General features: G+C 37.1%; 1 protein-coding gene across 2 annotated transcripts in view; it reads left to right on the forward strand.

The window, feature by feature from the left end:
* LOC140166026 (WD repeat-containing protein 31-like) overlaps positions 1-17,036 on the forward strand; it is a 111,861-nt gene that overhangs the window by 67,792 nt on the left and 27,033 nt on the right. For both annotated transcript variants that reach the window (XM_072189398.1, XM_072189397.1), the window contains exon 4: positions 10,135-10,288. In XM_072189398.1, the coding sequence (XP_072045499.1) occupies positions 10,135-10,288 (154 nt within the window). The remainder of the gene's footprint in view (positions 1-10,134; positions 10,289-17,036) is intronic.

Raw genomic sequence — 17,036 nt, forward strand, 5'->3', positions numbered from 1 at the left:
TTCATTGAGCTAACCCGAGCAAGTGGTTATTTTAACTCTCTCCACGCGGGTGTCGACTGCAGACGACAAATTTTAAAAAAAAATAAAAAAATTACAGAATTGTAATTTTTCATTACCATATTTGGAATCAGCATGAAAAATGCATTAAAATGAGTACAAACAAGCCTAGTATTGGTTCAGGGGTTCTTTAGATAGCTCTTGATATTTTGAGAAAATATCTCAAACTTGGACTTTTTATGTTGAAGGCTATGGCTAGCACGCAGAGTATTAGTATACAACATGTATATAAATTTTTACACATGTTATACTTGCTCATTATAATTTTTTAATAAAATACAGTAACATTTTTCGAGTGGATAGATGTAAAATCTGACATGAAATGAACAAAAATCAAGAGACATGTTGGAAATTGTTCAAGTACGAACAAATTACTCTCACGGAAATAAGCACTTGAGTAACATTCACCTGCGTGACTATATGACGGGATTTATGATGTAAACCTGTCTATATTGGTACGAAATGAAGCATATCAAATATTTATACATTTGTCGTCATGACAGTAATATCACTGACATTATATTCATTGTGGGTTTAAGTTTTATGATCATTGTCTATTGTATCATGATGTATTTCTTAATATAATATTTCTTTTATAATAATGATTATAATCTGTTTTGGGGAATAAGCCAGCTTGGGAGAATAAAGGTTTGTATCTAAAGGGGGAAAAACAGCAAAGTGGTAAATGCACAATGGATCATGATATATTTTTAATGATAATTACAATATATTCCTGGATAATGTACAAATATAATCTTTTTTGAGGAATAAGCCAGCTTGGGGGAAAAAGGGTTTGTATATAAGGTGGAAAAACAGCAAAGTGGTAAATTCGCAATGGATAATTTATTTTTGTGTGCATCTTGGCCCACTAAAGCATTAAAATTTAAATTTTAAAAGGCATGTGCACAGTCTTTTGGGGTATCAAAGGCCCATTCAGTGATTTGCTCATTCGGACGATTGTATAAATCATCAAAATTCAGATTTTGGTACCTTTGTCATTGTCATAGATGTGCTAACATAGCCTGCTAGTGGTTCAGCCGATAGCCGTGTATTTAAGACAAAATAAAGGTCTTTAAAAAGTGTGTAGCATTAAAAAAATAGAATATGACTAAAGTATTGCAAAGACTTAGAACTAGCGAGGGGATATATGAATTATGAGGATTATAATTGCAGTCTTATCACTCACTGATGACAAGTGGTGATGAAACTCACTTTGTATTATAGAGGCCCCAGGTTCGATTCCAGTCTATTCTTTTGCAAAATGGTATTTTATTTCAATAAGAGATAAGTTTAAATCTGTGATACTAGTTCTATTGGTGTTTATCCTACTACATAAAAACATTCAATTTATGTTTCCTGGTTGTTGTTTTTTGTAATTCAAAATATATGTGAAGAAACATTTAATTACACTTGAATTTACTGAAGATTTTGCACTGAATAATGAATTATTGCCCACACTTAAAATTGTACTGAATTGCCCATATTTCAAATTGATAAATATTTTGCATGCCCCTAAATGATTCATCTGATGATCGTCATGTATCTCATCAGGTGGTTTAAATAATTAAGTAAAAAACTTATAGAAAACATATATTTTGTTAGCATCTTCATGCATGATGTTAAATCCAATTACACTATGTCAGACTAGTCAGGTAGTACCATAGAGACTCGAACACTTCTGTAGCTATTATTAGAAACTTGTTTTAGATAGCTATTATTAGCATTTATACTGAGATGAACATGGAATTGCATTAAAAGTGGAAGCAATGGGCTATTCCAATTGAGATTCATACACCCCCTGACTTAAGGGAGACATGGACTAAATCTCCCACACAGGGGGTGTAGATTTCAAATGGAGTCACACAAGTAACCCCATTTGAAATTCACACTCTCTGTGTGGAAGATGTCTTCCATAGGGGGTGTATGGATTTCAAAATACTTTGCTGAGAGTGACATCACAGAGTAGGATGTATATGACCTTTCTTGTATAACTGTTTTTTTTTCTTCTTTTAAAGCTTTTTATCATTTCTTTTAAAATATATGAATGATAATTGGCAAAAACACACTCAAATTATTCCATGGGAAAATGTTTTATTTGCTTGTGTGGTTTTACAGTGTTTGTATTTTTTTGTAAAGTAGCGGAGGCTCTCTGGACTGGGTGTCATGGAGGTCCCTCCTCAACCACTTTCCAGTAGGTGTTTGCTCACAAATTTTACACCACTTCTGAAGGATCATACTGACAAGAATCCAGTTTTCAGTGTATGCAAAATTTGGTCTAAGTGAGGTGTATGGCTTTTCTCTTTCTGATCTTTGTAGCAGAACTAAAAAAGTTGTCTGATTTCTTAGTAAATGGACGATAAATGTCAAAACTAATGTTGTAGGGTGTACCACTTTATTGAAAATGTTTGTTGCTTTTGTGTTTTATAGTTTTTTTATGCTTAAAAAAATCTTTTAATTGAAGCCTTAAATTTGGCAACACATTGTCAAATTTATGATAGCATGATATACCAAGAGACACACAGGTTAAGTTGGAAATGAAATATGACATTCACAGGCACATCCTTGTTGAAAGACATTAGATACGGGATACATTAATTATTAACATGATGAAGAGCACGTTTAAGCATAACATTTGGATCATTAAGCAATTGTGGCTTAATATTTAATAACCCTTTGTGGTAAAAGGGCCTTAAGCCTAATCAATTGTATTGTGTTCATCTTGTTAATATTACCGTCACACACCCACAGATAATGATGGCATTCATCGTAACATCTTACTAAAATGCAATTAGGTTAAATGTCATGCTCAATCACGATATTGGTCCATTAGCAGTTAGTTTTTATTTGCATTTATGAATAAATTTGACTTATTTTGCCATTAATTGGTAATGGATTTAGTCTTAGCTATACTGATAAAAATCATAAAATAAACCTGGAATCAAACTCAAAGCAAAGGCTTTTAAATTAAAGACCAATATATGGCTTAATTTAAAGGTTTTTTTTTTCAGTTACTCCTTATATTGAGTGTTGAAAAGAGGGGGAAAATATACACTTATGTGGGATGATGATTGTTGATTAGAGTGGGCCACTAAAGGTATAGGACATAGGGCTATTCAATTTGAAATCCACACTCCCCCTATGGAAGACATGACCTTAATCTCCCACACAGGGGGTGTAGATTTCAAATGTAGTCACCCATTCAGGTAACTCCCTTTTGAAATTCACACTCCCTGTGTGGAAGATTAAGGTCATGTCTTCCATATAGGGGGTGTATGGATGAACTAGCCCATTAAAGGTGCATCATGATACATTTTCAGGAAATAAATAAATGTTGTAAGCATGTTTTTAAGGTTAAACAAAGTGTTGAAGGGCTTTACCTCCAGAAAAAATATATTATTACCTTATACGTAAGAAAATATGTCTACTTATCATGTGAAATAAAAAAATCCGGAAAAAAATGTGTGAAAATGTGTTTTTAGCCTATTTTTTTAGCTCTTGTCAAGCACTATTATTCGATTTGTTTACAAGCGCCAAGCAACTGTCGTCAAGGAGAGTGATTGACATCTTTATTATTAGAGAAGAATGGAATCTGTATAGTTCATGAATATTCATGTAGTATTTATACAACCTGTATCCCAGCCATTTTTGCTTAGCTATCATAATCGTTCATATAAGACGCCCATATGATCCATGGTGTTAAACTGATATTCAGCAACTTTATATCTCTCGATCTTTGCGATCCGAAATATTGAATTTCAACTTTAGGCACATCTCTAGCAAGATAATTAAATACCTGTCACAAATAGAGGTCTTGAAATGTTACTTGCAACGTTAAAAATGTGAATAGAGAACAAATCGGGTTCTCCACCGGGTTCAAACATGCTTCAAAAATATAGGTAATTGTCAACGCCTACTACCAGAATAGCCGGAAGAGGGCAGACTTCATAAGGGAGTGTTCATAATATATTTTAGTGGGGGACAAAGAATTTGGAACTTATTTCGGGAAATGTCCTGGGTTTTTGGTTTTGTTTTTTTAATTTTATCTTCCTGTTCGGGTGTTTCGGTTGGCACATTTTCGGGGCATTTTCATGCACTTCACAGGAGTTTTTTTTTTTTTCTCTGTAGCTGTCGTGTGTCTTTTTCCCCACGTGCAGGGTATAAATAATAAATGAATAATAATATATGAAAAAAAGAATCTGGAACTTCAACGTCAAAAAACAAAACAAAAACAAGACAAACTGTACCCTGCTAAAAATATCAACCCCTATCCTCTCTGAGAATAAAAATAATAAGACTCCAACCTCACCTGCAAAAAAATATTTTTTCTGGGGCCGGATAATTTGGGATAAGTTCGGGCCTATTTTATTGCTACAATTTTCAAAATCTATAAGGTGAAATGTGTCGTGGGATGTGCGGCAGATTTGGGGTGCATTTTCAGCCATTTAGTTTAGACTCTGTTGTATTTTTAGCCATGATTTTATTGACCCTCAGTGTCATGAAAATTAGGTTTAAGAAGGGTATTTTTCAATAATTTTCTCGAAAAAGTACAAATTTGCAACTTTTTTCAGTCCAAAAGTTGATACAATTTTGGGTCTGTTTTATTCAAATTTGGTTTAAAATCGCATCCTTACCCAACTTGAGAAGGTTCCCCGGGGTGTGTGCAAATTTGCAATTTATAGGCCTACACTCATCATTAGTAAGCCTAAAATCAAAGTGTTAATACCATTAACACTACCATGGCCCGCTTTGTCGTGATGACTGGCTTCCAAAATGTAGGCCTATTTTAAATTATAAATCTGGTCCCGCTAGAGGTGTGTTTTTTACCCTTGGAGGTCTCTCCCTCGGGTTCGTGGATGTGCCACAGTTTTGGGGTAGGCCTACCTTTTCAACGACTATGATGGGTGGGTTTACAGCGAAGACCAACTTTTGGGCGCATTTTGGCAAACTTTTGTGCCCTTAAAAAGCGTCAAATTAGGCCAAATGTGGGTGACTTTGATCCTCATGGTACAAATGTTTTGAAGAGACCACTTGAGGTGTTTTTATAAAAAAAAAATGGTCGGGACCTGCTAAAAACCTCCCGAATCAAGCATGGGTAGGCATACCAAAATGCCTTGAGACCCCCCCCCCCCCCAACCCCGCGCCGGGACCCCCATGACATGATATTCTCCCCGAGCCCACCAGAAAATATAAAAATATAACATTTTGATAGGCTTAGGCCTACTAGGCCTATATTTGTCTGTAAACCTTTCTTGTAGTTGTAGGCTACCGCGTATGTCTACCGTGATGACAGTAGCGTAGCTGCCGGGGGGGGGGGGGCGAATTGCAAAAATTGCCAATTGGGGCCCCCCCCCCCAGGTGCAAGGAAAAAAAAGGGGGAAAGAGGGGGGAAGAGGAAAAAAAGAGAGGGTGAGAGGAGGGGCAGAGAGATGGGGAATCCAAACGATATGCAATACAGCTCAATAGGCCTACCATATATTATTTATCAATAAGCCTGGCAAAAATTGTCTATTTGGGCCCCCGCCCCCAGTGGGAAAAATTTGGTGGATTTGGGCCCCGCCCCATAGGGCCTACAGTCTTGCCCCTCCTGGAAAAAATCCCAGCTACGCCGCCATGCGTGATGATGTTGCAAAGTTGCGGAAGTTCATTCATAAATTTCCCATTTCCACTCGACAACAACAGGCCAGCACGCAGCCAGCTGTTAGCTAATCCCCGAGCTAATCAGAGACATGTCGTTTCTCTTTCAACAGAAAATATGTGACCATGTGACTGACACGTTGTAGGCCTACGCTTCAAATAATTATGCTCTCGGCGCCGAAAGTATGAAAATGGAAAATATTTATAATGAACACTCCCTTATTTAGCCACACCTCTGTTCCTTTCTCGGGTTGCCTAGTATATATCAGCAAAATCCTACACCTATCGCCTTCCCTTGGTAAAATCCCTGATAAAAACTCGTGATATTGAAATTGAATTTCAGCGCCAGAACTTCCGTCATTCTAGCATCATGGATGGATATGCAGTGGCGCCCGCTAGAGGGGGGGGCAGTATTTCCCAATATTTTTTCTTTCCCACTCAGTTTTTAGGCAAAATCCCCACAATTATGTAATTTTCCACTTTTTATGCGGCAATTTAGTGCAATGATTTCCAAGTGCCCCGCTCAAATTCACTTCCCCCATGCCCTTGAAAAAAATTCTGGTTCCGCCACTACGGGTATGGCCATAGCTAGGGGCTTTCCCACCCCACCCCAGTTGCCCTTGGTTATGCTGGACGTATGAGAAATTTAGAGCTTGTTCAATTCCACCAATTTTAGAAATTTTAAAGGTAGGCCTATATACAGTGTATATAGCCTATTAAAACGGATCACAGTCAAATAAAATATCGTAGGCCTAATAATTTACCACTGGCATTTATTGAGCTGCTCACTTCTTGGAAATTATATGGTTTAATATTGATATTATACAATTGAGCTCCTTGTCAAGCTCCTCAGTACACATAGGAGAGTGACTAACTGAGCTCCCGCTATTTTCAGAAATGAAGGCCTGGCCTATTAAATGAATAATTAGGATTGAGGCAGCCTTTTGTTTCATTTTACAGAACTTTTTTTAATCCCCAAATTAGTGTTTTTTTTTTTTAATGGGGAGTAGGCTTTTAAAACGAAATTCAAATTTGGCAATATTTTCCATTGCTTAACGAATTGATCTGCGTGAAAATGCCTAAACATGTGGCCAGAGCGGGATGAGTGGTATAAAAATCTTAACTGAAAGGACGTAGGCCTATGGGGTTGTATGAGGCTGTGGATCACGAAATGCCCCTTTAATGTGTGCTAGGTAAAGTCATTCTTCCTCCCTTTCGACTTGCCAAAATTTATTCCCTCCCCCCGCCCCGGATTGCCAAAAATTGCTTTCTCGAAAGGCTGTGCAATCAGTACCGGTATTAGCCTACTAATTAGGCCTACAAGCCAAAATTTCCAAGCGACTCGCTAAAAATCGCTTGCCTCCCGTCTCGGCTAGCCAAAAATCGCTTGTCCGCACCCCTGGACTGCCAAATTTTGTGGCCCCTCCCCTTGGCCTGCCAAAATGCCCCCACCCCTTTGCATATGCCTAGGCCTATATGCCAATTTTTGGGATCCCCAATTTCCATACCCATACCTTAAATGGATTTCTAAATATCTACCTGTTGCAAGCGCCGCAAGCATGAAAATGTGCACATTTTTTTCGCCCTAACTACCCCCCACATTTTCCCTCCCATGCACCAGGTTCATTGGCGCTAGATTTTAAGCTAGAAAATACCTAAATATTTTAAAATCCAAACTCGCAACACCAAGCGCAACACCACAAATAGAGCCCGTCAGTACATGTCGACGTAAACAGCGTGTGTAAAAAAAACTAGAGCGATAACCGCACCATAGCTGAACATTGTGGTAGGCCTATACCACTGTCATCATTGCATTTAAATTTCAGCTCAATTGAAGCATTTTGAAAACTTGACATTTGACCCCTTTATTGCCCCTTAATGACCTTAAAAATGAATTTTAAAATATTTTAAACATGTTTAGAATGTCATAAGGATCATTGCGTTTAAAATTAAATTTCAGTTCAATCGGAGCATTTTGGAAAACTTGACCTTTGACCCCTTTATGACCCCCTTAATGACCTTAAATGAATCTTAAAATGTTTCGAATGTCATAAGGATCATTGCATATAAATTTCAGCTCAATTGGAGCATTTTGAAAAACTTGACCTTTGACCCCTATGTGACCCCTTAATCATGTTAAATGAATTTTAAAATATTTTTAAATGTTTACAATGTCATAAGGATCATTGCATTTAAATTTCAGCTCAATCGGAGCATTTTCGGTTAAAATGACCTTTTTTGACCCCTGTGACCCCAGGATGACCTCTGACGTTTGGAAATGTTTTTATTATATTCTTTATGTTTTCCTCTTTCATATGACACCACTCATGGGGTCATACCTTCGTCGTGGCATTTAGAGATATGTCCATTTCAGACCAAATGGTTAGTCAGTAAGCTAGTAAGCTAGTAAGTAAGCTAGTAAGTAAGCTAGTAACATTCACTCATATAGGCTGATACCATTTCATGGTTCAGCAAAAATGAGAGTGCCACTTTTGTCCAAAAAATTTCGAATTTTGGCCTTGAGCAGCGACAATCAGAGGTAAGAAAAACACAGTATGACGCAGCTTGAAATATAGAATCACTATATCAATTTTGAAGTTTGTACTTCAAAGCACAAGCGAAAACGAGGTGAAATGGTTCTAAAAAATATTGATTTCGCTGTATCTTTTATCGCTAAACTAGACAATTTGACAGCAGCGAGTCGGAAAAATAGCAAATATCTCAATTTTCTGCTATCGAAATAAAAATTTAAATAGCACCTGCATATAGAAGAGGGTTTATAGAAATAATGTAGGTCAGAATTTTGTCTATGAAATCGTGCACGGAATTATTATTACTGGTTACAAAACGACATACAAGTGGAGGCCATTTTACTTCAAATTCGGCCAACGTGTAAGCTTACTAAAACAAATCGAGACAAGCAATATCAAGAATGAATATGCACATTCTTTTATTGACTTGTTTGTAATGTGCGTCGTAGTTCCCAACAAAATCGCCACTTCCACTGAGAAATTATGGCCTTGTTCCCAAAAAAATCTTGATGCTCCGGATATTGAAAAAAATTGAAATGTTTGAAAAGTACATTTCTTTTTTGAGCCAAGTGGAAAATTCAAGCATAATAATAACCCTTACACTTTCAGCTTTTAGACGTAGTTTGCGTTTTCTCTCTACGATATTTATTTCCAGAAATAGATAATTTTAAAGGGGGCTACATCTCATTCTGGAACGATCATTACAAAGTTTAGTATAACCTTAATAGATTATAATAGAGTAGGGAATAGTTCACTGCAATGATAAAAATATTTATTAAAAGCATATCTGACATACATGTTTCATAATTCATCAATGTATGTATAGCTTGTTATTTTTAGTAACAGTCAATTTACAGTAGTGTATGGCGTTTGTGCCTAGTGGTTAGAGCGTCCGCCTCACGATCGGGAGGTCGCGGGTTCGAATCCCGGCCGGGCCATACCAAAGGCTTTAAAAATGGTACCTACTGCCTTCTTGCCAGGCGTTCAGCATTGAAAGAATGGAGTAGGGAAAGTTAAACACATGGCTACCAGTGGACTAACCCCCTGCTGTAGCTTTTCTGCTTGCAGACATGTGGCCTAGGGTTATGAAATGGAGATAGGCGCTGCCCAATGGGCCGAAAGGCTTGGGAAGGATTTAACTTTAACTTTATGAGCTAAAAAGTGCAAATGTGTAATTTTTTCCAATATTTTGCTAAAAATCAATGCATAAATCTTCAGGGTACTTTTTTGCTGACTTTCATCTTGAAACTTGGTCATTAGTGTTTGTAATAAGTTCTAATATATTATATTGTCTACACACCCATCTAATTGGCATTTTTGCATAAGTAATGAGCTAATTTGTATAAATTATAATTAGTGCCCTAGCGCACTCCTACTAAAACACTCATATCTGCTCATAACCGGACTTTCACATATATCGCTCCGCACATCTGGAACAACTTACCAGCTGAAATCAGAAACTGTGACACACTTGCCAAGTTTAAAAAATGTCTAAAAACACACTTGTATCCAAATGATGAATAATGTTTTTGCTTGTATTGTATAATATATATTTGCCATTTTCTCTTATTGCCGTTTTTCACTGGTTCATACTGCGCTTTGATCTTGATGTAACAGCGCTATATTAAATGTACTTTTGTATGTATGTATGTATGTATACTTTATAATTGAAGACCGAATTAAAAAGACCAGTTTGCGTATGATGTCCTGTCAACCAGACCAAAAATGCTGTACTGTGCAGGTCAGCAACCAATCACATCGTGTCTTTGCCCTGACGTCAGACGCAAACTAGTCTTTTTAATCGGTCTTCAATTATAGCAAAGTTACCTTGAACATAAGTGCTCTTGCAAAACAAACTTTTTACTCTGAATATGGACATTCTTTTTTATTTTTTCACCTTTATAATCTACAGGTTGCCTACTCACCCGAATTAGAAGCTTATTTCAGTGGTTCAAGGGATAAACATGTCAACATGTGGAAACGTGGAACCACAACGGGAGGAATCTGTGAGAAAGTCGCAACATCTTTTGTCGGTCACACGTTAGTGGTCACTGGGCTTGCAGTTGGTTAGTATACAAATAGTATAAAAGTTGATAGTTTTGAGATGTGACAATAAAATACAAAAGAATTCTCTCTTCTTTTTGACTGTAACCGCTTTTTGTTTGTTTTTGAAATTAATCACATTCTTACCTTTACGATCACTACATAGTTTGTTTTCATCTGTAACCAGGGTAACCAGGGGTGGTATTATTAGTGGAAAGGTATATTACAGGGATGTTTTAGTGGCACATGGGGGCTTATTTTCAGGATTTTAGGGTGTAAATTTAAAAATAAAACTGGTTTAGAAAAGGGGTACTTTTTCAAAATTGTTTCCAAAAATCTGGAAAATATACAAATTTTTCATTGTTTTTAGCAAAATTTATGAAAATTTTCCAGAATTGAGCAACTTTACCTTTGTCTTTAAGAGAAATGATTTCAAAGTCCAGAAAAGTAGTGTCTCTTTTTCATCTGAAATTTGGTGTAATTTGGGGGCAAGTTTACAGAGTTTCAGCCGCACATCCCTGCTCAATCCAAAATTGAGACTCCCTTGCATAGCAGGTAACATATTCACTATATCCAAAACATTCTCATCTATTAGTGCACAGTTCTTTAACCCCAATACATTTGTACATTCATTGAATGACCTTTGAAAATTTGGGTACAAAAACTCATACTCTTCAACTTGAGGTCAATTGTTGCACTATGATTGTTTAATTGAGGTTATTGGACTATGCCTTTGACATGAGGTCATTGTGGTCCATAGTGATTCAATGGATACCGTATTGCAAGTAATCATATTTGTTTTCACTAGGCCAAGGCCTACAATGTATATCATTGGCATTTGGCTAATTCCAGTTGAAACCCACACACCCTCTCTATAGAAGACATGGCCTTAATCTCCTACACAGGAGGTGTAGACTTCATATGGAGTCACCTATTCAGGTAACTCAATTTGAAATACATACTCCCTGTGTGGGAGGTTATGTCTTCCATAGGGGTGTATGGATATCAACTGGATGGAATAGCCGAGGGAATAGCCCATTGTTCAGCAACATGTAAGGGAAAATTAGGGAACCATGCCACAAATTGGCCTCAAGTTGTTCTTCATTAAAGCAATAATATGTGATTTGCATAAAGAATAGATTCCTATTTAAAACAAATGAGGTATAACAAAGAAAATTGCGATTTCATTCAGCGCCTACAATGCGTGTACTACACTTGCCGATCGTAACATGTATACTGCACGGAGTATCACGTTCGACGTGTGTACACATTAGCTGACATCCACGGGAGATGTTAGCAAGCAGTCGATCGACGAACTCTGAATAAAACCGGGTCGACCCGGTTTTAATATAAAAAGTTAAATTTTACTGTTATTAAAGCACTTCAGGCTTAGTCTTTTACGTGCTATTTTAGTACACCACTGGGCATTATAATTATGCAAAAAGTAGAAATCCAAGTAAAATTGAGGGTGTCGTTGTGAAGCAAATCACACATTATGGCTTTAAGTATTAAAGCAGTATTAGAGTCACGCGGTAGCATGACCAGCAAGTTTTTAAAAAAAACGACTGATAAAGAAGAATAAGAAGATGCACCGCGGGACTATATTTACACGAAACAAAACGCTATTGTTCTATGATATTTTTCGCTGGGTACAAAATATATCTAAAACCATGCTAAATCAGTATTTACTATCCAAAGTGTAATATTTTAATAACTCATTAATTCAAAAAGTTACACCAATCATACAGTCAATCCGATTGTTTGATAATAAATAAACATTCTTGCTTTATTTCACGCGGTATTTCATAGCCAAAATTAGTGGAAAATCATAGCTAATCATACTGATATCCACAATCTTTCGTCACTGCTACAGCCATACATGGCTGTCACTGTCGCACTACCTTTTGAGATTCACTTTCAAATATACCTAGTATATTCCTGGATACCCTACATACAAATTCTGGATCCCATTCGCCAAAAAATCAAGTTTTTCGCAATTCTTTTATTCTTTCCGGACCACAGCATACATTCATATTAATAAATACTCCACTTTCACACGTCGTTATAACGGTCGTCCCGTGCGTCAAGCGGTTAAGGTCCTGGACTTCTAATCCATTTATGAATTTTTGCTCAGGTTCAAACTTCCCACCACTTTTTTTTTTAATGTTTTATTAACCAATGTATTGTCATAAATCAAGAATAACACCATCTCGAACATCCATTGCTATTATGATTTTTTTTTTTTTTTTTTCATCAAACAAACATGTCTGATTTTTTATTCTCATCTAGGCCTAGGCCTAGGCCTACTTTCACCATCCAGATGCTTTCACCATGCCTGACTATCATGACATCTTCAAGTTATTTAAAACACATTTATCATTGGCTCTGTTCACAGTTCAATCTGAAATTATATTTGCAATAAATATTATAAATTGTCACAAATTAAAATCACAAACCGCGAAAGATCGCCAACAACTGCCGCTGAATATTGATATCAAACTAGATTTCACCGCAGGGCTATAAAGAACCACAAACCGCGACTTTTGGATATCCAACTAGATAGCCCAGCAGGGCTACAAAGAATCACACACCACGAAATATGGATATCCAACAGGCTTAAACTATAAATTAGCTCCCGATAGAGGGCAGGGCCTGATAAGGGTAATTAAAATCACAAACCGCGAAAGATCGCTGACAACCGCCGCTTAATAGGGATATCCAACTAGATTACCCCGCAGGGCTACAAAGAACCACAAACCGCGAAATTTGCATATCCAACAAGATTGCCCGCAGGCTTATCGATTATAAAGAACCACAAACCGTGAAATATGGATATCCAACAAATTAAGACCACAAACCGCGAAAGATCGCCAACAACTGCCGTTAAATTTGGATATCCAACTAGATTGCCTCGCAGGGCTATAAAGAACCACAAACCGCGAAATTTGGATATCCAACAAGCTTAAACTAATTAACTGCCGATAGAGGCTTGATAAGGGAAATTAAAATCACAAACCGCGAAAGATCGCCGACAACCTCCGCTTAATAGGGATATCCACAAAGAACCAAAAACCGCGAAATGTGGATATCCAACAAATTAAGACCACAAACCGCGATAAAATGAAATGAAATGAAATGAAGACCCAAATACCGCCGCGAAATTTGGATATGCAACTAGATTGCCCACAGGGCTACAAAGAACCACAAACCACGAAATATGGATATCCAACAAGCTTAAACTATAAATTAGCTCCCGATAGAGGGCAGGCTTGATAAGGGAAATTAAAACCACAAACCACGAAAGATCGCAGATAACCGCCGCTTACTAGGCATATCCAACTAGGTTGGCCCGCAGGGCTACAAAGAACCACAAACCGCGAAATTTGGATATCCAACTAGATTGCCCACAGGCCTATAGATTATAAAGAACCACAAACCGCGAAATATGGATATCCAATAAATTAAGACCACAAACCGCGATAAACGAAATGAAACGAAATAAAGAGCCACAAAACGCGAAATTTGTATTTGCAACTAGATTGCCCCACAGGGCTACGAAGAACCACAAACCACGAAATATGGATATCCAACAAGCTTAAACTATAAATTAGCTCCCGATAGAGGCCAGTGCTTGATAAGGGAAATTAAAACCACAAACCACGAAAGATCGCAGATAACCGCCGCTTAATAGGCATATCCAACTAGGTTGGCCCGCAGGGCTATAAAGAACCACAAACATTCAAACACGATTATCTTGCCTAGTCGGGGCATTTAGACGCTTCCGTAATATAGGCTTAAATATATGCGCATTTACCAGTTCCAACTTGGAAGTAAATCGGACTTACTCTCCGTATCTCTCTGACATTGTCAACATTGGGTGTGTGCTGTTTATATTTACATTTTCTGTACATATTTACGTTGCCTTGAATAATTCAAGTATATTAAAATATATATTGATCATTGTCATTGGACTCAAAAACAAGCATGGGAGACAACACAATTTTGTGGTGGTCATGTTCTATACCAACCGAGAGATCATTTGGTTTATTTATATATAAAGAATATCCTCTATGGGATTTCTTAAGTATCTCATACCAAAGAAAAATGCCTCGACACCAGACATGACCATAATCTGCGCGTATTTGAAGGCACATTATTTCTTATGACGTTATTAATTTAACAACTTCTAGATTCCATGGGAAAGTGACCCTTGACCCGGACAAGACCATAATCCGCAGCCATTTCAGGGCACATATTATTCCCTATGGTAAATGCCCCAAAGCCAAACATGACCATAATTTGCACTAATGAAGGGCACAAGTTACCATTGTTCACCATAAATATTCGCCAATTGGCACACTTCTAGATTCCATGGGAAAGTGACCCTTGACCCTTGACCCGGACAAGACCATAATCCGCAGCCATTTCAGGGCACATATTATTCCCTATGGTAAATGCCCCAAAGCCAAACATGACCATAATTTGCACTAATTAAGGGCACAAGTTACCAAAGCCTCAAAGTGTATTTTATAACACCCAATTCCAACTTTACATGAGATTTCAAATAATGATCATGTCATTTGCCATGATTTGTCATAAATGCATATAATTAATGCATAATATCATTGAAAGTCGAAAAATAACTGCCAAACAAGTTCCTTCATTTCAGAAGGAAGTTGCTTAACCCCGCCCTTTTTTTTTCAATTTCAATGATTCAATATTCCAGGATGCCATGTGAAACATGCAGCCTGAAGTTAGCTGGCACTATCCAGTTTAATATAGGATGATACTTTTTTTTTTTTTTTCTTCAACTTGTGGAGCATAAGTTGATGATTGTGACTTTAGAATGCCGCAAGTTTCCCCAACATAATACCCAAATTACTTGTGGGTTAAGCGGTTAGCACCTCGAGAACTGATTTTGAGCATTGGAGCGGCTAAATGCTTTACTGTATATTTTATCTTTCTTAACGGCTTTTCAAATAATTGTTGACTAAATTAAACCCATACTTTGAATTCATACAATTACAAATTACCATACCAATCCGTTGGATTTAATACTGTCACTGATACCGAATAGATGTAATTGGAACGTAGAAAAACCTAATCAAAACCTTCGTGGGATAAAAGCAGGAAAACCTTCCAATTGCAGCGTGTATCGTTTCAATATTTACCAAGGATTTCCATACAGGATCTATATACAATTTTTCTTATACGAACTTGGTTTATCATTTCGCCTTTGCCAACTGTCAAGTTCATATAGTAAGAGTGTTATGTTAATTGCCTACTGGCTTTATGCATTTGACAAATTAAGTTTCAATTTGTATCCCCAGGGAAAACAATTAAATGTATCTTAAGACTGCTTAACCCTGTAGTGTACTTGCAGTTCATTGTACTTTTGTGGACATTGTTTAACTCTGGTGATGATCATGCCATTTCCAGAATAAAGTTTGCTTGATTTTGTTTTGTGACTACAAACTACTTGCATTGGTTCAAGTTTTGTTATCCGAGCTTTCATCAAATGCCAATTCCATGCTGACACACCCCTGACAATTATGTTGATGATGCGGCGTTGATGCGCCTATTCATATTATACATTTATCGACTGTGCTTCGATTTTAACGGTTTACAACATCACCTAAGCACGTATAATTGCTGCACATTTGAGACACATTCGCACCTCCGGCCGTTCCGACTTGGTAGTTCACAGCATCTTGCAACTGGTGGATGGGCTTTTGCAAAAATAGCATTCATCATTTCATAGCGAGTGTGTAGAAGAATTTAATTATCACAGATATAGGGCCTACTTTAGTAGGTCATGTGCACTTCTTGAGTTGTTGTAAAGAGTGCTGAAACAACAACACTTTTGTAAAACGTACCCAACTCCTTAACAACGATACCGTAATCCGGCACGGTTTCACGGTATATGATTTGTAGACTGTACTTTTGCAAAACATCAACGTGTTATTTTTCCATGATATATTGATTTAGATAACGAAATCAATATTTTGGCTGCTTCGACCCCAATACCGCGTCTGTCCTTAAGCCCATATTGTAGTAGTAGTATGAGCTGTACATTGTAGGCCTTAATGCCTGTTTGATCCAAGTGTTCATGCATGAAATTGTTTTTAATTTCGATGAGCTTCGTTTCAAGTTGCCATATCTTGTTCATCATTATTCATGTTCGTATTATAATCTTCAGTGGTATGTTATTCAAGTACTTCGGTATTATAAACTTCTTGTAGGCCTTAGACTTGAATGCTGATATCCTCCGCAGTTTGATCCAAGCGTTCATGCGTTATGCGTGAAATTGTTTTAATTCCCTGAGTTCAGGAGCTCTGCCTTGTGAGGTACCGCCCATTGTCGCTTGTTATAGACTGAACTGTATACCATGCATGATGTCCACTACACATTTTGCCATATCCCACCAAGTGCGCTAATTCCACAACTTCAGCACTATGAATTTCTGAAATGAAACAAAAATACACAGCAAGAGACGACTGATGCTATACACTGTATGTCTTATACTACTGTTTTATGATTTATGGAGATATGATTTGTCTGTTGGTGTCTGTTCAGCCATGTTTCTTTGATATACGCCTAGCTGCACCTATAATTGTACTCCTTTGTTTTTATTTTTGAAACGCCTATTTGTTATCAATTTGTTTAACATTGTATGCATATATATGAACTCGCAAACGTAACCTTCGCCCTTTCTACTTATTTTGTTCTCTTACTGCATTAGTTGTTTAACTATCATGTAAAGGGGGGGGG

Source organism: Amphiura filiformis, chromosome 12 (assembly GCF_039555335.1).
Source record: "Amphiura filiformis chromosome 12, Afil_fr2py, whole genome shotgun sequence".
Taxonomy (NCBI): domain Eukaryota; kingdom Metazoa; phylum Echinodermata; class Ophiuroidea; order Amphilepidida; family Amphiuridae; genus Amphiura; species Amphiura filiformis.